Source organism: Sitophilus oryzae, unplaced genomic scaffold (genome assembly GCF_002938485.1).
Source record: "Sitophilus oryzae breed Bouriz unplaced genomic scaffold, Soryzae_2.0 scaffold_1396_pilon_pilon, whole genome shotgun sequence".
NCBI lineage: Eukaryota > Metazoa > Arthropoda > Insecta > Coleoptera > Curculionidae > Sitophilus > Sitophilus oryzae.
This window is the reverse complement of record NW_022146055.1, coordinates 1,911,598-1,934,536: the sequence shown is the minus strand read 5'-3', so window position 1 is coordinate 1,934,536 and position 22,939 is coordinate 1,911,598. Positions and strand designations below refer to the sequence as shown.

The 22,939-nt window shown below is 30.6% G+C and overlaps 1 protein-coding gene across 1 annotated transcript; it reads left to right on the top strand.

Annotated features, from left to right (window-relative positions):
- Positions 1-3,698: 3,698 nt before the first annotated feature.
- LOC115875830 (nose resistant to fluoxetine protein 6-like) lies at positions 3,699-22,320 on the top strand. Its single transcript, XM_030891355.1, has 11 exons — positions 3,699-4,048; positions 7,518-7,756; positions 9,357-9,574; positions 14,255-14,340; positions 14,392-14,588; positions 15,383-15,543; positions 16,226-16,394; positions 17,505-17,698; positions 17,833-18,164; positions 18,597-18,739; positions 22,107-22,320. The coding sequence occupies exons 1-11, from the start codon at positions 3,817-3,819 to the stop codon at positions 22,314-22,316; spliced, it is 2,181 nt and encodes a 726-aa protein (XP_030747215.1). The 5' UTR covers positions 3,699-3,816; the 3' UTR covers positions 22,317-22,320.
- The last annotated feature ends 619 nt before the right edge of the window (positions 22,321-22,939 follow it).

The following is a 22,939-nucleotide window of genomic DNA, read 5'->3' as shown; positions in this document are numbered from 1 at the left end:
GTACAGATTGGACCGTTTCTGAACATTTCTCGCGGAATTCATTAACTCAGTAGGGGTAAAAGATACCCTCGCATAACCGCTAAGTACTTCTAATTGCTGTCTTGACTATACGGGCAATTTAAAAATAACAACCTCAAGTCTTCCCCAAAGATAAAAATCCATAGGTGGTAAGTTCGGCGGCCTCGACTGTCAACAGCTGGGCCCTTGGTTAGCTATCCAATTATTCTCGATATTGGCTGAAAATAATTGCCGTTAATTTCAGCATTGTGAGGTGGTGCCTCGTGTTGCTGGAAAAATATGTTTTCGAGTTGGTAAACTTGTTTACCGAACGGACAGTCCGCTCCATGTGAAACAATACTTAGAACTAAGAATTTATTCCATTTTTATGTATTTAAACTTGTTTTCTAAATGTGTCCAAATATCAAAAACATACTGTATAAAAAATTATTTTTTATTTCATAATTTTATATTTTTTTATAAAAATAGTAAGCTTTAAAAAGTCTAAATGATTTATTGTTCCAAATTAATTATATGTAATTATTGTGAAAAAATCTTTTCTATTTTTATTTCATAATATATGATGATAGTACACAATTTTCCTAATTATTGTAAACGACAGTTGAGTATTCTTACTATCATTAATCACGAGACGTAATTGGGGTTTCTGTTTTAAAATAAGCAGGAGAAAAAAAGAGTAAACAAAAATAAATTTTCCAAACATTTTTATTGTTCTTACAAACTGTTCCATTGTCGTATTTTTTCGCCTTGAATCTAAAACGAGAATTTTTAATACCATGTAATTTCCAATTTATTAATTAATAATTAGTAAATATTATGGTTATAGTGTATATACAGGGTGGCCCATTAGCGCGAGGAAGTCCAATATTGTCGTCGTTGTCAAAGATATGAAACAACGTTTAAATTCAGATGTTGCGAAATATTTTGTTGCATACAGGGTGCCAAAAAAGGTTATGATAAAGTTTTAAGTTTTTATTTAAATTACACCCCCCCCCCCCCCCCTACATATTTGGATTCAGTATAAAATTCTGCTATAGTACGCTATTTTTAGCCGTACCAACAGGTATGGTAGGCTATTAAGATCGGCAAAAAAAAGTTTTTTTAATTTCACACAAAATGAGTTATTTGTGTGATTAATGTTTTATTGGTTAAACACTACAGTGAATTCAACTTTATTAATACTTAGCTATATGTTCTTTAAGATTTATATTATGGTAGCAGCATCTAAGGCTATACATACAGGGTCCGATAATAGTGCGTCGGGCATCTGTAGCTCCTAGAATAAAAAACTTGAGAATTTTGTTAAAGTACAAACCTAAAGCATGTACGAGGATGTATTTCAGAAAAATATTTTAACTTCTATGGGGTGCAGTATGGGGTATTTTACCTCAAAACCTGGCCAATAATATTTTTATTTTTTTTCCATTCTTCCGCCTTTTAATACGTGAGAAAATAAAGAAATTGCTTCAAATTTTAATACATGCCTAGTATGCATTAAAATAGTAGTAGTTTTTTTATTGACAAGATTAAGTCGAGACTTTCTGGAGTATTGACAATAACATGTCAATACTCGAGGAAGTGATTCCTCAGGTCATTTTATGGAGAAAAGTTCCCATAAACATAGGTCCAGAAATGCATTGTTTCTAAGATACAGGGTGTTGAAAGTGAAAAACACTACATTTTTATTAGATTAAAAAAAATTGTAGTGTAACTGCCAAACTCGCAAAAATTAGCAAAATTTCTTATCGAGGTCTTCTAAAGGAATACTTAAGCTACAAAACCAGCCAGATTGATATACTTGATAAGGTTCGATTACATACTAAAAGTTTACATAAACATTCTGTTATAAATGAAATAATATGTCTATTATTGAACTAGCAGATTAATATTGTATTAACTACAAAATAACAGTTATACAAGGGTTATACTAAAGAGTAATACTCGGTATTATACTCCAAACTAATATAAGATCAATAGAAGATCGCGATTAGTAAGAAAAACTAAGATAATTATTGTTAAGTAAATTTTGTAAAAGCACAGCGATACACAGCCCTATTCGAAGGACCATTTGTGATTGGCGCGGATTGTAACACGGGGGGACATTGACCCCTACCACCCACCCTCGAATACATTCATGTTTATACAAATAATTCCTGGTATCGGTTGGTTGATATTAGCCAACTTTTTGGGTTAAATACCCCTTAGTGGAGTGGTTCGAAAAGGTGTGAGTGGATCGGGATTAGGGTTCCCAACCGTCCCGGTTTGGCCGGGATTAACCAGGAATCAGAAAGTTTGTCCCGGCGAAAGTTTTGCCTTGGCCGGGACCTGGACACTAATAAAGGGTATACTACACACATAATATATTTTAATTTCTAATATTTACTGTTTTGTTTCAATTATTTAAAAGCTTAAAAATAATTGTCCCGGAATCGCCGATGCTCAAGTTGGGAACCCTAATCGGGATGACTTTTTTAAATGGAACACTTTCTTTTATTTACTCCTAAGATATGAGTAAATATATTTCGATAGTTTCAGAGATATTCATAAATAAATAAAAAAATATATTTTTCAGCCTTTCTTAAAAAAATTATTAAAAATACAAAAACTAAAATCAAAACTATATTAGGTAGTTACTTTAGATAGTCTGTAGTTACTTTGCTATAAATATGGTAATCGTAAATTATACAGGATGTTCAAAATTCTACGCCAAACTTTCTAAAATATAAAATAATTTTTCTTGGTTTTTTTAATGGAACACCGTGTATATTATTTTTTATTAGATGGAGAATTAAAAAATAATTTTTTTTTGTATTTAGAGTAATTCAAAATTGTTACCCGTTTCGCAGATAATCGCGGTTTTATATCTAATATGGCATTTTCCACAGTAAGTTTTTATCAAAGCCACCCAATGATTTTTCTCTCGTATTTTACCGCTGAGAGAAATAATACTACGTGTATCTGCGAAACCATTAAAATTATTGAAATACTTTAAATACAAAAAAATGTTAATTTTTTTAAATCTCTATCTCAAAAAATGTGAGTTCCATTTAAAAAAGAAAATTTATTTAATATTTTAGAAAGTTTGGCGTAGAATTTTAAACACCCTGTGTGATTTAAGATTACGATATTTATAGCAAAGTAAGTACAGACCATCTAAAGTTAATATCTCTGAAACTATCGAAATATATTTACTCATATCTTAGGACTAAATAAAAGAAAGGAAAGGAAGCCAAAAATACAATAATATACCTACAGGGTGTTCCGTTTAAAAAAAGCATCCCGATCCACCCACACTTTATTGAGCCACCCTATAGAAGTTAAAATGTTTTCCCGAAATACATCCTCGTGCATACTTTAGGTTTGCACTTAAACAGAATTCTCAAGTTTCCTTTCTAGGAGCTACAAATGCTCGACGCACCATTGCCGGACCCTGTATAAATGAAAATTTAATAAATGCTATAAAATAAATGCTTTTTTGGAACGCTGGGTATATTATCTGCAAGATATAAGTTTATGATGTCTGCAAAAATGCAGAAAAAATATACTTTTTAGTTGTTCATTCACAGTATTGGCTGATTAATGATCTTTTTTACCACAATAGTACGCAATAATTTTAACAGAAAAAATTCTCATTAATACAGTTAAATATCTAAACGAGTAAATATCAGGTGCATAAATAATACCATGCGTGATCTCTGATCCCTTATGTTGTTGCTAATACTAATATAATAGAATGAAACATATTTTTCAAGTAGTTATTTGAAGGGTGACCATAGGTGAAGATATCTACGATCAAAGATGACACCAAGATATTGCAAAGGCGTATTTTTTGCTTTAATAATAGTTTTTGGAATATGCGCCGCGTTGGAAACGAAATACAAGAACAACGATAGTTTTTTGAAAGGGGGAAACTTGAATAATATTTTTCAGTTATACGTGCCCACAGTTTATTCAGAAAATGAAAAGTGCAGGGAACATAGTGTATTTTATCTGGAAGAGTTGAAGAAACTGACATTATGGGCTACAGAAAGTGAGTTTTTTATATCCAATTATCAATAATTATAAAAAGTTAAATCGAGTTTAACATTTTATTTTTCTTAATATAAAAAGTTTATTTATTTTTTTTTAAATAAAAATCCGAATATTTATTTGGTCAGAAAACTAATAAAAACTTTTTTATTTTATTTGATATCCCCATTTTTTCTTATGTTTTTAAATTCTCACTTATAATATCACAAGAGCTTAAATTATTTTCGGAAATTTTTCTGAGGGCACGAATATTTTGAAAATTATCCCGAGTCGAAGACGAGGGATAATTTTCCTAAAATATTCGTGCCCGAAAGAAAATTTCCAGGAATAATTTAAGCTTGCGTGGTATTCGGTAAGAAAATTTCACACCTAAATTTGAAAAAAAAAAATATTAATCCAACATGGCATTTTAAAATAATTTCAATTTGTTAAGTTGGCCAAGGTATCATATTTCGTTAAATAGAAAAATACCAGCTTTAGTTAAATAAAGGCGGCAGAACTATATTTTTTAGAACATGGCAATTTCGAAGAAGTTCATATGTAGGTATATCTAACATATTTCCTTAAATAAAAAATATTACCAACCTTAGTTACATCAAATGCTAAAACTCAAATGGGTAATATTTCAATATATAGACATTGTAGTTCATTCACATTATGATTGTAGATCTTATGTTTACCTTTTCAACTGTCAAAAAATTTCCACTAAAGTTTCGTGGCGCCTCGAAGAAATTTCCGGAAATTTTTTCAGTTGCCATGGTAACTAGTCAACATTAAAGCATGTTATTGGTTGAAAAGTAGAGGTGTGAAATTTTCTGCAAAATTTCATAATTTTAGATATCAAACACTCTCAGCATGTCCCCGGATTGCCTTTACAACAGGAAAACCTTTTTTGGTACCATTGACATTTTGAGAAAAATGCATTCTTTATAACAACTTTTTGCTTGTTCTAAAATGGTTAAACTGTTTATACTTTTTGAAATTTCCATACCGTTTTAGAGAAAATTAAAAAAAAAATCGGGCGCCGGGAGGCACCATACTAAAATATGTTAATAAAAAGTTGGTAGGCAGTTCTTTTAGTTTCAAAGTAAAGGAATTTTTTCAATTTTTTTTATCTCAAAAACTGCGACTTTGACTGATTTTGATGTTATTACAAATTTTGTTGCAAATATTATTCCTAATCTTAAATTGAAAACCGCTTTGCCGATCTTAATAGCCTACCATACCTATTGGTATGGTCGGCTAAAAACATAAAAATGTAGTTGAATTTTTATATTTTCGTTTTCATTCTTTGATAGATTGTTATTGACAGAATTTTAATTAGCATGATACGGAAAGGGTAATAATAGTTATCGGAAAATGTGATACTTTAACAACATCAAGTTTAGATTGGAAAGCCCGTAAAAATTTTGGGTCGCGAAATTATTTTGGGTCGGTTATACGCGATCTGGCGCATAGATAAAGAAAAATAATCTTCTATTAAGATAGATATGAAAGTTAATAGTAAAATTTTGGGTCAAAGCGCCCCTCCGTGTTCTTAGTAGAGACTACGTTTAACCCAGCGCCTTCGCCTTTTCTGCTGTAAATATTTTTTATGTTTATATTTGATTTCAAAGGATTTAGTTTTAAAGTTACACTGATATATTAGTATATCAGAAAAACTTTAATAAAACAAGAATAATATATTTTACAGTTTATTAAATATAAATTTTGACTACAAGGTAGAAAGTAAATCACAATATTTGATAAAACTTATAAGTATACCATTTCTGCAGTTAATAAATAATAAAACTATTTCTGACTATGATATTTAAAATTTAGATAGATAGAATATTAAAAAACATACCGGTATTTGCAGACGCAGGCCCAAATTCAATAAAAACCAAAATTTTTCCTGCGAAAGTCGGGTTTTCTTTCACAGAAAAGGTATTTTTTGATGTTTATGTTTTTGATTTATCAACAATCATTGTCAAGTTGACAATATACAGGGTGTTTTCTAATTAGTCTAAAAAATTGTGGTGTGATTCCTCATGTGTTCTTAAAACAAATTTTATATAACCATTAGGTCTAAAGTACTTCCTTTCTGATCTACAGGGTGTTAAAAATTAAAAAAAATCGATATTTTGCTTAAAATAAATGGTACACTACTGCTTTTTTAAAGAAAATATATTTTTTTTCTTGACTGGCCATCCTTTTTCAACAAAATTAATCTTTTGAGTTTTTCTTGTTCATCAAACGTTTGCCGAGAAAAAAATAAATATACTTATTAAGAGCCCGCCTTAAGCCGTTTTCTAACGATTTTTTATTTTTTAGATTAATTAGGAAACACCCTATATATGCATATCACAAGCAACCAAATAAACTAGTAACCTCTAAAAATTATTTTTCCTTCCACTAGCGACATACCGTGTTCTTAGTGAGTACTAAATTATTTTATCAAAATTTCACCATATAAGTTTCCAGGCAATGGATCTGGCGCTGCTATAGCGGTCGCTAAGAACAACGGCAAACCAAAACAGAAATAATTTTCTCTTGTCAAAGTCAGAATCTTCAAAAATCATAATAATATTTCAAAATCTAAACCGCTCTCATTAAAGAAATTCCTAAAAGTGTTTATAGCGTCCATTTTCAAAGTAATAATTGCTATCTTGTGAGTTTAATTCAAGTTTTATTTACTCCAACCGGTGATAATTGTGAAAAAGTGGCATTAAAAACTTAAAAAGCTGTGCTGTGAACTGTGAACTGCAAAAACCATAGTGGATCGTGGCATAACGTCGGTTTCCAATGTTTCATAGGTATTTCATACATGCGTCCTTATATACAATCTTAGTATAAAATAAAGTTTCTTGTATAAAACACACTGTATTTTATTTATAAAATTAAACGAAAATAATAATAAATTTGAATAAACAATTATTTGGCGATATAATTCCGGAAAAAGCCGAACCGCTCCGAAATTTTCAAAAGTTTTAGGTAGCGACCGTTGGAAGAATAGCGCCAAATAGTGTTTACATTGTCCTTATGGGCACTTTCCAATCTATGACAACATCAAAAAATATGACGTTATTCAAAATTAATTATAACGATCTGTCAAAGAATAAAATCAAAATTGTATTACCATAGAAACGCATTTTAATTTTTAGGACTTCTTTTAGGAAAAATTTAAGCTGCATTTTATGGTTTTATTTAATTTTCTCGAAAACCGTATGAAAATTTTGGAAGTATAATTGGGATTGACCATTTTAGAACAACCAAAAGTTTTTATGAGGAATGCATTTTTCTCAAAAAGTAAAAGATTTTTCTCTTGTAAAGACAATCCGGAGACATACTGTATAAAAAAATTATTTATAGATAATAAGTCATTGAATAGCCTATTAAAATTTTAAACTTGGTTCAAGTCTAAACTGACATCGAGTATAAACATGATATGAACAACCGGACTTTAATATTATAGTCGATTTCTTTCTCAGTGTTTGATGCATCTGCCAAGTTTCCGAGTGGTTTGCTCTATGGTTCGTCATACGACTTGGGAAGCTACGATGAATGCCTAAAAATTAAGGTACTTCATAATAATGAAGGATTTATAGGAAAATATTGTTTGGTCAATTGGAAAATCAAACTAGAAACACCCCACAATTTAACTGAAGTAGACTGGGAACGTGATGATTATATCAAATATTTTAACGTATCTACTAATGACAAACTATCAGTAAGTTTTAGATGAATTCTCTTTGTTTTCCAATTCAGCAAATACAGTGTGTTCAAGAAATTTGGACGCATATCATTTATGTTAGGTTTTTTAGAAAATTTGCAATAAACTAGGTATGTATAGTTCATATCAAATAAATTTTTAGTCACGTGATTAAGCTTGTCTGGCACAGCGTTGTCCCCTTTTACATATTTTCTTCTAATCAAAATATTTTAGGAAAAAAATAAATTAATTTTAAATATATAAACAGTTATATAGCACTTAGGGAGCATAAAGGGTCATTATTACCGCTTTCCCGTTCAAAATATTCTGAAAAAGTTGCGATGAGTTTTTACAGCTATTAAGCTATCTTGTACATTTCGCACTAAAAGAGGTTCTAAAAAGAACAATGTTCGACTGCAAGGTCAGCTAGTAAAATTTTTTAAGCTTAAAATATCACAACATAATTCATTTAAACCAAAAACTCGTAATACAAAACTAAAATGTCAAAACAAATAATGACAATGTCAGGAAATAAGTACCACCTGAATCCCCAGCGGGAAACTTAAATTCCAGTTTGTCAACCCGACGCCGAATATATCCATTGTTGGCAACAATTAATTTAAAAATCGCGCTCTCGATTACGTAACTAAAAGTTTAATTGGTATCGCTTATATATGTATATACCGGGTGCGTCTCAAAAGTGGCTCACCCCTATAACTTTTTTAGTTTTTCAGATAAAAACAACGAGATTTGGTATGTTAGTATATGACATAAATTAGGATTCATTGACATATTCAATTGTTTTCGGTTGCTTCCGGTTTCACCGGAAATGACAACAACTTTTTTTTAAATGGCACCCTCTCTATTTTTTTACTTAATTCAATAGAAAATGACACTGACAATGAATAGAATGACATATCATATGTCAACTTTTGACATTTTTGCATTATGATTTATTTGAAATTATAACATGCATTTCGTAACGACAATTTCACTAGAAATACCAAGTGTGTGGTATCAAATTATTCGTAAAAAAATGCTTTTTCCAAATATGCGCCACCCTCGTTTTTGAAAAAATTGGAATATGATTAAAATTACGATTTGGGCATTTTTTAACAGGCCAGGAAAAGACACTAAAAACATTAGACGATAAAATCTATTTTTCCAATGCTCCTTAATTAAAAATTAGTATTTTTAACACAGCCATGGCACTGTAGATTGATATTTAAAATATAATTTGTTTTTAAGCGAATATGTCAAAAGTTGTCATATGATATGTCATTAGATTCAGAGTGTCATTTTCTGTCAAATAAAGTAGAAATATACCGAGGGTGCCATTTAAAAATCAAAAGTTGTAGTCATTTCCGGTGAAACAGGAAGTGACCAAAAACAATTGAATAGATACGTCAATCAATCCTAATTTATGTCATATACTAAAAAACTAAATTTGTTTTTTTTATCTGAAAAAATAAAAAAGTTATAGGGGGTGAGCCACTTTTGAGACGCACCCGGTATATGTATGTCCATATATCTTAAATACACTGTAATTAATAGTTAATACATTTAATAGAAACTTTTACCAGATTATGCCTCATTACATATTATTGCTCTTTTTCAGGCGTATGCTAATACTTTAAGCCGATTCAAAAGAAATGATTATAATGTTGCCCTTTGTCTACCTTCTTCCTGTACATATAATGATATAAACAGTGCCATAAATAGTATTATTTTAAGAGAAAAAACTGATCCATTTAAGTTAGAAGTTAGTATAAAAGAACAAGACTGTCAAACTCAAGACGACCTGTATAACTTGAGTCTAGGAGATTATATTTTTATGTAAGTACTAGCTGGACCCGGGACGTTGTTTTGCTATATGAATTTTTCCTAGGATTATTCCGTGAGAAACGGCTTATTGTGTGAGCGAGATCTCATCCTCACTCCGTGCTGTTGACTGGGTCAGAGGTCTGACTGGGTGACTGACTGTTTGTTAACTGATCAAGTGATAATTGATCAGTTAAAGATCATTTATCAACCGGGGTTGAAAATTATTGCATTACTAATATCGCTATTATAAAATAAGAGTTGATGGTGGAAAGGTGAAAATTTAGGGTTGTATTATTAAAAAATAAAAATAAAAAATTTTGTCCAAAAAATTTAAAAAAAATGGGATGGACCACCCTTCATTTAGGGGTATAAAAAATAGATAACAACATATTCTCAGACCTACTGAATATACATATAAAATTTCATCAAAACCGGTTAAGCCGTTTCGGAGGAGGATGGTAACTACTGTTTGACCAGCGGATCTGAAGCTACGGAAGGAATGCGAGAAAAAAAAATCGATATTGCCACGTTTATCTATAAAATTGTAAAATTGCCAGACATGAACTAGGTTCATATATTTTTATTATATATAATGTGTTTAGCATATATTCTGACGTATATTACTAAGGAATTTTAACGTAGTTCATATTGTTCGATATGTTTTATTTAATAACTTATTTCTTTCATTCTGTATAATCTGCTTATTATGAAAGTTGAAGATTTTTCAACGATATCATTGGCAAACCGGCATCGCCGCGCATGGCCGCCTATTCATTGAACATGATTGGCGAGAGTACGTCACAGGATTTGTTACCACGCGGTTGCCATGGCTTTTACACGTTTCCTATTCGCTATCTTTATCCCCAACTTCACGGTCTCTTCTGAAAAGAGTAGAAATATTGAATACTATTGAAATATCCAGTGGCGGTGTCATTTTTTTGATCATTATTACTTTATTTCATTATTTTATACCGGTTATCCTAAACTTTATTCCTATATTTTTCGTATATTTAATAGCTAAGTTGTGTTTTATTGTTTTGTTATCTTGTTATAATGTTTTTGGTTCGTAGTTTTTAATTATTAATAATATCAAGTTTGATCGTATATTTGTGTTTTAAAATGAATAAATTTGTTAAGGGTAAGACACTACATAGTCAGACAAGAGAAATAATAGCTAATTTATATAGGTAAGTTAATAATAACGTGGATGAAATCTCATTTGGTTTATTTCCTTGTGTTCATAATAGGGTTTGCGATGAAGAAGCTACAGAGAGTTCGCTTAAGTTGCCGCTTAAACGTAAACTTGAGCGGATATTTCTTTATACCGGAGTTAGCGTATCGGCTATAAAAAAAATTCAAACAGAAGATAAAAAAAAGGCTGAAAACTAACCCCGATAAAATGATATCCAGCTCTGGAAAGAAACGACCACGTGAGACTGCTGTCGAAAAGCTCGACGACGTTTTCGAAGTGGTCAGGAATTTGATAAATAGATTTTATCTCGAATTCAAACTCGTCCCCACAATTAGAAAGCTTTTTCAAAAATTGCAGGATGAATCGAATTTTCCTTTTGCAAGGAAACGCTTAGGGGGTTATTAATCAAATTATTTTTTTTGGCGTAAATGTCAAAATAACAGATAAATATTAATGGAGCGGCCCATTATATTGCCGAAAATATAGCCAAGTATTTGGATGAAACACATGGGTAGACAATGACCTAACCTTTAAAAACTGCTGGCGGAGCGATACCATATCTGGTGTAATAGGCAATATTGGATCTACTGGTGAGTAAAATTATGTTTTGTTTGCGCTTCCAAAGTTAACTATTTTCAAGATTTTTTTGCTGGAAATAGTTATATCTAAAATTATGTATTATAGAAAAAAATATAGTTAGTACAGATATATAAATAAATATACCTCAAGACTCAGTCTTGATCATCTGCTGATGACAGACATGGTTAGCGAAATGTGCATTCAGTGTAAAATTAAAAGTGGTTTGGTGTATTGTACTGATTTAGTGTTTTATTTTGCTGTTTAACACCAAAGGTTCCAACACTCAGCTGTAATTATTTCTTCTATTATATTAACAACACAATAATAAAATGATTCAAAATATTTAAGGGAGCTTTAATAAAAGCTTTTAGTGTTTATCTGCTAACTCAACAGTAACGATTCAAACAGCATAAAGTTTTTTGAAAAAAATTATTAATCTGAGTATTATATTTATGATACACATTATTTTCATATAACACCGTACGCCCATGCCTATTTTATGAATGAAATTGGGCGTGTTTTGTTTACAACTGCGTTCCCCTGCCGATACCCCGTAGCTACAGATCCGTTGGTCACACTATAAGATTTTTGATACATACCTTCCTTAATATTTTTATTCAAATATAGAAGCTGTAGTAGAAGGGTAGTTAAAGGATGGTTTGGAAATTTTAAAAAAGCTTGTAAAAAACAGTGACATTTATTAGTGACATTTGCCACAACACATTAAAACCAAGATAAAGATGTACACATTGCAAGAGGACGTTTTATTTGTAAATAGAGGACATTACACTACAATGACTATCCACCTTCATGGAGGAACTCTACTGTCATGGAGAGTAAATAATATAGAAATGCTCTACATCAAGATGAAAACCGCCTTCAACCATATCACACCAATTAGAGGTGGTATCAAGTGCACTTTTCCTTACTATGGCAGAAGAATCAATGGACCCAAACACGGATTCGCCAGATATGTTCCGTGGTCTATTGAGAAGTATCCAACAAAACTAGAAAATGGAGACATTGAGGTTGTACTATCGTTAAAAGAAACCGAATATACAAAATCTATGTGGAATTACAGATTCAAAATGTTTTTTTCCATAGTATTAGGGATGAGTAGTTTAAAAATAACAGTCAAAGTCGTAAATACCTGCAACTATTTCCCATTTTCATTCAATCTATTACGACATTCCATATTTAGAGTGGAAGATATTCGAATATGTCGTATCAAAGGCTTGTCCAAGTGCAAATATATGCGAATTTGTAAAAATCGAACCCTTATTGATCCGGACTTGACCAAAGACGAAATAAAAATAAACAGAGAATACAATGACGCGTTTGTTGATGTTCCGGAAGTGATTGAAGTAGAGAACATATCAAAAAGTGGATTAAAACTTAGAATAACTTGCACAGCCTCAAACGATGCTCTGATTTATAACCCGTGGGACGAAACGAACAAGGATGTTCCTGAAGATTCGATACACAACCCTGGTGAATTCGACTATTTTTTGGGAGTAGGTAATGGGTATCTACGAGAGGACATATTATTGAATCCAAAAGAATCATGGGAGTCTACTCAACTTATTGAAGTGATTGATGAAGGCGAGGAAGAAAAAATAAATAAATTGGCTAGGATGCTAAGTGATCCTTGGGAAATGTTAAAAGATCAGTGTACAGGTCTTGAAATAAATCAATAAACGTTACATCATTATTTTAGAGACTTTTTTTATATAAAAATTAAATTTCAATTTACTCAAAGGTAAAGGCAGAATTTTAGAAATTAATAGGGATAAGCATCACCGTTGATTGAAAAAATTGGGAAGATACGCACCTAATGGGCGAATTCGTGAGGCTGATTTGATTTCCCCTTACGTCTCAAGTGCTGAAAGCGACAGTGTTGCCATATTAAAATGTGTAATATCTGCAATACATTTGACGCAAACATTTTTGGATTAAAAATCCGCGTTTATGTATTGAAAAATGTATTTTTGTTAAACATAGAATAAACAACAAAAATAAAAATTCTTTTATAGGTACTGAATATTTCGTATGATCGAAAAAAGTCATTTAGTTGGATTGGGAATGATAATTATTGACATTTACCGTAATATTTTACATATGAAACAATAGCGATCTTCATTTCCAAGCCAACTCTGACGCCGTTCTTTGTTTAATCATATAATATTATATTAAATTCTTTAATGATTGAAAATTCGTATTATTAACGTATTTTACCCAAAATCCATAAATCTACGGACTAATCCGTAGCTGTGGCAACACTGTCTCCGGCAAACACTCACTCAATCACTGAAAGCAGAAATACGGCGCAGTATTCTAATAAACGACTATCAGCGCGCAGGGGTGCAGAGCTAAACATAACTCTCGGACAGGCTAACGGTAACGCCAGCTACATCTCGGACATGTTTTGTGCCACGAAATCGCCCATAATGTTGCGCATCTTCATATTTCTTCAATCAACCGTATAACTAAATTTATCAGTAGTCAAAATCCAAATATGTTGAATTTTATTGGATAAAAAATCAAAAATAACTGTTCTTGATGAATACCATACGATAAAAAACGGCGTCAAAGTCGGCTAAGGAATGAAAATCGATGGCAATTTTGGCGAGGTCAATCCTTAGACATCGTTACTTCATACGCACTCTTCTTTATTTTTAATGACACTTACTTAAGAAGGCCTTAGCGTTAACTTTTGACAAGATTTATGTCAATTTTTAGCAAATGACGTTTAGAGGTTGGCCTCACCAAAATTATCATCGATTGTCATTACCCATTTTTCGACGCTATTTTTTTTTTTCGTTTATTAATTAGGTTTCAACCTCCCCATTTTATAAAAAAAATAATAATAGTTATAATATAATATGTTCATCTATTTTTTTTATTGTTTGCTTTTATTTCAGATTATTTTTTTTAACATATATATTCATTATTTTAATGGTATCGATATATTACAAAATAACTGTCAACCGAAACTCCAACAAAAATGGTAAGTATTTTTATTAAAAAATATATAAAATTTATATTGATTCTGTTTAAGGTGTACGCTATAAAATAGTAAAATGCTTAGCGTTGGCATCTAATACTAAGAAACTCTTGAACGTTAATCAAGAAAATATAGATGGCTTGCAATATATATCTGCAATCAAGGTTATAACAATGTTTCTGATAATATTTGCCCATAGATTAATGTTTTTCTTCAGTTCGCCTATTGAAAATCCCGTTTTTGTTGAAGAAGTAAGTATCTTTAAATATTTATATGATATGAAACATTTACATCAATAAATAGCAATAGGATCATTAGACATGCAGTATTAGATCTTAATTAATAAAAAAATGTCAATCATAACTTCGCATATTATGATACGGCAGCTATTCATTTGTATAGTTTATATTGTTTATATCAAACAAACTTTTACTAACTTGATTAAGCTTGACCGGCACAGTGTTGCCCTCTTTCACATATTTTCTTTTAATCAAAATATTTTAGAAAACAAAAATAAATTAATTATAAATATATAAACAGTTATTATTTACGTCAACAAAACTCACTTCCTTAACAGCACTTAAGGGACATAAAGGGCCATTACTACCGCTGTCCCGTTCAAAATATTCTAATAAAATTGCGATGAATTTTTTAAAGCTATTAAGGTATCTTTTACCACTTCGCACTAAAAAAGGTTCTAAAAAACACAATGTTTGAGTGCAAGATCTGCTAGTAAAAATATAAAATATTACAACACAATTCAATTAAACCAAAAACTCGTAATACAAAACTAAAATGTCAAAACGAATGACAATGTCAGGAAATAAATAAATGTGGCAACTCGACATTTTCTACAGCAGAGCTTGCAGTTAGTCAGCCCGGCGCCGAATATGTTCATGGTTGGCAACAATGAATTTAAAAATCGCGCCCTCGATTACGTAACTAAAAATTTAATTGGTATCGAATATACATAAATGCTAATTAAGTTGAAAAATCGCAAAACCAACATTTTGACTGTAAAAAATAATAAGCATCATATTTTTAGTTATACAAAAAAGTAGAAGCTTCAGTTCTTCTAAATGGACCGATTGTAGTAGACACATTCTTTGTTACATCAGGATTCTTAGCTACTTACTTGATTCTGCAACAAGCCATAAAACATAAAACTGTAAATTTCTTTTGGGTATATTTACACAGATATTTAAGGTATGTTTTTAATATTTTATAGAAAATTTATCTTTATAACACTATAGGCATTAAAAAAAAAAGAAAACTTTAGATGTACACTTAAGATTTTTATATAAATTTTAGCCAATAGTGATCTCCGTAAATATTTAAAAAATTAATTAACTTAAAAATTATTTATAATTAATTCATTAAAATTTAATTAATTAATAAAAAGTAATTAATTAATAAAAAAATTGTTTTTGTTATGAATAAATTAATTAAATTAATTAATAAAAATTAATTAATAATTTTTTTTATTATTTTAAATGTAAATTCAAAATTAATTAATTAATTTTAATAATAAAAAATTATCCAAACTGTCAAATTTTGTCATAGGTGGAATTTAATTAATTAATTAATTAGGAATTTAATGATTTAATTAATTAAATAAAATTAATTAATTATTTTTTTGTTAAATTAAATGTAAATTTAAAATTAATTCATTAATATTTAATTCATTTTAATAACAAAAAATTAAGTATGTTGTTGTATGTGTTTAAAAAAACAATGTTTTTTTTTTATTTTTATTTTCTTTAGCGAATTCACGTAAAAATTACTGATGATGTTTTTTTTATATCTCAGTAGATATTAGAAAATTTTTTTGATTTTTTATTCTATTTAATCCACCATAATAATAACGAATAAGTGTGTTTATTTCTAGGCTACTTTTTATGTACGTAGTTATCCTAGTCTTCCATAATACACTGCTTTCTAAACTGGGTTCTGGACCTCTTTGGAAGAGACGTGTAGAGAAGGAAATGGAAAGTTGTAGGGCGTCCTGGTGGACAAACATTTTATTTATTAATAACTACGTCAACACTAATCAAGTTGTAAGTATTGTTACTGATTCCTATTATCATTATTATGGACCCTATAAATAAAAACCAAACACATAAAACACTTAACTTATTAATTATTAAATAACCAAAACTATATTTCTTTACTTAACACGTTAAATTGTAGTGTTAATTTAACAACTATACAGGGTGAGTCTTAAATAAGTGCAAATATTTTCAGGGGTTGCAGTCACGGCTCACCCTGTATAATAAAAACATGTATTTCTCAAAAATAGCCTGGGTATTTTACCACTAAGAACTTTTTAGCTATTAACAGAGAGGTCTATTATAAACCGTCTCTCTGAACAGTTATACAATATGATAAAAAAAAAACGGCATCAGCGATGGCTATGAAATGAAGATCGCTGTCATTTTATATGCGAAATTATATGGGCAATGTCATTGATCATCATTTTCAAGCCAACAGGATGTCATTTTTTTCGATGATACGGTATTTAGAAATTCTAAATAGTTTTTAGCCGGTAAGCTATTAAGATCGGCAAAAAAAAGTTTTTTTAAATTCACTCAAAATGAGTTACTTGGGTCATAAATGACCTAAATACAAAATATTTTCATGGTGTCTGTCTGTCTGTCCGTCTGTCTGTAACACGATAACTCAAAAACCGCTAAACCGATTTTAACCAAATTTGGCACAAAAATACTGTGGCACCCGAGAATCTGGCCATTAGTTTTTGGTGGGGGTGGAGGGTTGGGAAGGGGGTATGGCAAGGGGTTTAAAATTTTAAAAAATCGTAACTCCAAAATTACAGTAGCTAGCGAAACGCGGTTTTCAATTTAAGATTAGGAATAATATTTGCAACAAAATTTATAATAACATCAAAATCAGTCAAAGTCGCAGATTTTGAGATAAAAAAAATTGGAAAAATTCCTTTACTTTGAAACTAAAAGAAGTGCCTACCAACTTTTTATTAACATATTTTAGTATGGGCGGTTATATGTGCCTCCCGGCGCCAATTTTTTCATTTTAGATTTGCTTTTCAGTGGGGAAATACCCAGGCGTTCTTTTCAAGAAATGAACAAAGATATAAACATAAAACACCATTTATTCTTTTAAGTAAATAACTTTATTTCTTCCTATTTTAGTGTATGTTTCAAACATGGTATTTGGCTTGTGAATTTCAATACTTTCTCATAGCACCTTGTTTAGTTTGGATGTACAGAAAGAACTCAAGACTAGGCTATATATCAATTTCATTGCTGATAGTCTCAAGTATCTCAATCGCATCGATAGTCCATTACGTAAACAATTACAACCCATTTTTGTTAATATACAACAGGTAAATCAAATAAGAAATGTTTTCTACGTTTTGATATGTTTTCTTTATATTTGACGTGGTATATGTTTAACATTTCCATATTTGATATTATAATTGTAATGCATGCAAAGTATTATTTTATATTATTATTTTAGCATTTTAACAGATCCAACAGGAAACGATCAGTATAAACACATCTATATTCCATCTCATTTAAGAGCTAGTCCATATCTTGTTGGAATACTTGTAGCTTTCATTAAACACGAAATCAAAACAAGGGGCTACAAATTGAAGCCTAAAGCAGTGTATGCCGGTTGGATTGGAAGTACTTTCATGTTACTGGCTGTAGTTTACGGTTCCTTCATATTTTATGTGCCAGAAATTCATATTAGTAAGGTGGTGTCATCTTTGTTTGCTTCGATGCATCACTTGATTTGGGGAGCATCTATTGGTTGGATGATAATAGCCATCACTGAAGGACATTCAGGTACGTATATGACTGATATTTGCTGATATATACTGTCCTCCATTCACGCAGTTGTGCATCTCTGAACAGTTCAAGAACGCGATACTCTCCCTCCATTCAATTGAGTCATAAAGTTTAGACTGTTCTGCGCCATATGGAGGCACCAGGCTATCGCGCATCTCCTTTCAGAGCCGTTCTCGAGTAGCGCAGGGCGTAAAGCCCTGGAACTTGAAATTCGCGAATGGAGGACAGCAATAGTGTGTGAAATTTTAGCGTCTAATAGTTAAATTGTGTAAATGTTGTTGGTAACAATAATTATAATTTGTATAGCATAATGCGTCGCGTTATGAAATCCATCTTTTTTTTGTTATGACAGAAAAAACCATCTACCATTAAATTAAAATGACATGACAGACAACTATCACTGCTATACTGGATTTATATCTATTTCAGGCATCATCAAACCCCTTACTTCATGGAAACCAGGATTTTTTCTTAACAGAATTAATTATTCTGCATACATACTTCACGGAACTATACAGTTGTATTCTGTAGGAACCCTTAGATCTCCAGTGTACATTAGTGTTTTTAATATGGTAAGATTTTTTTGTAAATGTTTGACTTTTATTCTGATTATCCGCCAAATTAAGATGGGTTCGTTATATTTTTCTGTGTGTATATACAGGATGATTCCTGTAAGTCGGTCATGCTTTCGAGGAATGATAGGGGACGTCGAAATATTAATTTTGATATATCACACTATGGGTCGGAAATGTCTCTTACGCAAGATACAGGGTGTTAAAGTTTTTGAAAAATTAAAGATATTCTTTAATAGTTTTTTAACAGTTGAAGGTATCGTTATAAAATTTTATTATAGGGGTCTGCCTAACAGAGACACTTTAAATGTAAAAAGAAGAGGTTTTAGTTTCAACCAGTGACGTAGCTGTGATACGCATCGGGTAATATTTAAAAAAAATAGTACGCCACTGATAAAAATAAAAATTGTTTTGGGAGTTCGGAGTTTTTTTATTTACTCGGTTTATTTCCAAGAAAAAATGTCTCTTGCAACTTTCTTCTATCTAACACTATTTTGTCACAATTTAATAAAAAATCGGTAAAAAACTTTTAAGTTAAACGGTTTTATCTTATGTGCACTGAAAACTAGAAAATAATAATAACAATTAGGTATTTTGAACTTCTAGTTCAGAAATATTTTAGTACTAGGCAGAATAGCTTTTAGGCATATTAGACTAAAATAAAAACGTGGGGCCCCTCTGAAATCCTACCTATGGCAAAGCATATCTTTATACTTTGGTAGATCATGAGCTCGGCGTTCGCTGGTGAAGCCGCCACGGCTGGTTATTGATTGTCAAAATCTCCAGTTACGATTATAGTAAGTCGATACAATCCACACTTAGTATAGAAAAAAGTATTACAGCAATAGTTAATGGGCCCCACGTTTTTATTTTAGTCTAATATGCCTAAAAGCTATTCTGCCTAGTACTAAAATATTTCTGAACTAGAAGTTCAAAATACCTAATTGTTATTATTATTTTCTAGTTTTCAGTGCACATAAGATAAAACCGTTTAACTTAAAAGTTTTTTTACCGATTTTTTATTTTCTAATTTTTAGTATTTAACGGAAATGCCTACCGAATATTCCTCATTCTAATTAATTCATTTAGTGCATCATTATTACATGGTTTTTTACCTGATAATTTATTACAATCTGACGCTCAGGTGTTTCTGACGCTAACAACTCTCTCTGTCTGTCACGTTGTACTGCTAGCCTGGACTCATGACGCTCAGGTGTTTCTGACTCTACCAGCTGCCTTTGTCTCTCACGTTGTGCTATTAACGTGGCATCATGTTGCTCAGGTGTTTCTGTTGCTAACCGTTCTCTTCGCTTCTGTAGTCGACTATAGGTTTCATTTTCACTTTCTTTTGCACGTTTCGTTCCATACTTTTCTTTCGCCTTTTCGAGCCTTCTTTTTCGTTGTGTAGCAGTTTCGTTTTTATTTTTGTTTGTTTTTTTATTCATTGTTTCCATGTTGTTCCCACGAGTAATGGACATTTTAATGGTCGACCCCCCCAGAGGTTCAGTAGAGGGGCAAGGCTATAATATACAACAAGAGGCGCCCAATCTTGAGGGGAAAACGCTTGCGACATTACATTTTTAGCCACCCTAATGCCATCAGCACGTTTTAACCTATTACCTTAACTTGGGTGGTAAAGCTACCGCTAACTACGTAGGTACATATAATCACCTATTTTTTTTATCTGTCCTTCTAACGTCACACAATCTTGGACACAACTGTTCTGGACACGACTACTCATGCCCTCACCTAATACGCCATTTTGTAACGACGTCCATCTTGGATTTTAAATTTTGTCATAATCACAGTATTCTACTAGTGTAGCCCTTTCATTTGATACCCATATTGTGGAAAAATATGAAATCCGCCATTTTGTACCGGCGGCCATCTTAGATTTACAATGTTATTGATATTACTATATTGTATTGTCATCGGAACTAAAGGTGTGTACCAAATTTCAGATCAATCTGACAACAGGAAGGTACTTAAATTTCAATTTCTAATTTTGACCCAAATAAACAAACAAATAAATAAATACCGTACGGATCGAACTAAATAAAACCATTTAAAAATAACTATTTTTTTAATGTTGCGAATTATTATAACTACCTTAAACTACGAATTTTATTATTAACAATAAAAAAAATTCTAGTTCAAATTTATAATTTTTTAAAAAATTATTTAGAGCTAATAGTAAAAAGTACAAAAGTTACCCAAGATGAAGAGAGCTAACGATGCACATGTGTTTCTGCCCTCTAATTATAATTATTCGTTGTATTTAAGATTCTCATTAAAAAATTTATTTATTTTTAAATTGTGACAAAATGGTGTTAGATAGGAGAAAGTTGCAAGAGACATTTTTTCTTGGAAATAAACAGAGTAAATAAAAAAACTCCGAAATTTTTATTTTTATCAGTGGCGTACTATTTTTTTTTGAAAAAATTACCCGATGCGTATCACATCTACGCCACTGGTTGAAACTAAAACCTCTTCTTTTTACATTTAAAGTGTCTCTGTTAGGTAGATTCCTATAGTGAAATTTTATAACGATACCTTCAACTGTTAAAAAACTATTAAAGAATATCTTTAATTTTTCAAAAACTTTAACACCCTGTATCTTGCGTAAGAGGCATTACCGACCCATAGTGTGCTATATCAAAATTAATATTTCGACGTCCTCTATCATTCCTCGAAAGCATGACCGACTTACAGGAATCACCCTGTATATATTGTATTAATTTTTTTCTCCTTATTCTGAAGCCATCGATTTATATATATAATAAATATTTATTGTATTATAGTGTTTTCTAATAATTGTGTTGACTTTTTTATATTAAATTTTTAAACTGTCCGCGCTAATCTTGTTTTTTACAGGATGAGTTTTAATGGCGTGAGAGATCTCGATAAAAGAAACATATTTTCTCTTTACCGATTTTCAAATAAATCCAAAATGACCGAGTTATTCATGATTGATTTTTTTTAAATTGATCTATTTTTAAATTCCTTTTAGTGCCTCAACCATGGTAATATCAGAGATTAACAAATTATATTTTAGCAAAATTTTGGGTTAACAGACAGTTCTAAAAAGTTTTCTAAAATATACGGGAAAATTTAAAATAAAATGCACGATTTTCTCTTTCGAATTTTTTTGTAAAAAAACCTCACATGAGTGTTCCTGGGGCCAAAATATACCACCCCTGAAAATATTTGCACATATTTAAGACTCACCCTGTATACTCCTTTCTTAGTGACACCGTTACCAATATTTTTGATAGACGCTTTTCTTAGTTTTTTTATTCGTTGGTTTAAACCAATCATTTTTAAAAATCATTGCAAAACTAAAATTATCTGAAAATGTATTTTTTAGTTGTTATATGCTTTGGGTGATATAATGGCATCATATTACATAGGATTCTTCCTAACAGTCTTTTTTGAATCGCCTATAATTCAACTAGAATCTTTACTTCGGAAGAACAAATTTGGAAAAGAAGAAAATTGTGATGCAGAAAACTATACAAAGCATCACGAAGAAAAACCAGGATCTATTATGAAAATTAACGGAATAAATCATATTTAAAAATTGATGTAGTTTTAATAATGCTTATAAAAAATGTATATCTTATTAATTGAAAATAATACATTTTCAATTAGTTTTGTAAGAAAATTCATATTTTTTTTACAAAGTTTTCTTTCTAAATATTAACACAAAACCAAATAAAGACATATGCTACAATTAAAAAATATTTTATTTTTGCCAGTTTAACGACGCAAAATAAATGACTATCGTTACATCTTAAATTATGATATGAAAAATGCTGATGGTGCTTAATGTAATGTATGACATATGTTTGGTTTTATTTCCGTATTTCATTCTTTTTGAACCAAGATTTTTTTCTAAATATTAACAGAAACCAAAATAAAGACATATGCTGCAATTACAATAGTATATTATTTTATTAGGAGTAAAATTACGCTCGTTGAATTTGAAAAAAAAAAGATTTTATTTTTGCCAGTTCAACAACACAAAAGAAGTGACTATAGTTACATCCTAAATTATGATGTGAAAAATGCTGCTAATGTAATACCTATATGACTTATGATCTGTTTTATTTCCATTGTTCATTCTTTTTGTCAAATATTAACAGAAAATAAAATAAAGACATATGCTGCAATTAAAAAAGATTTTATTTTTGCCCGTTC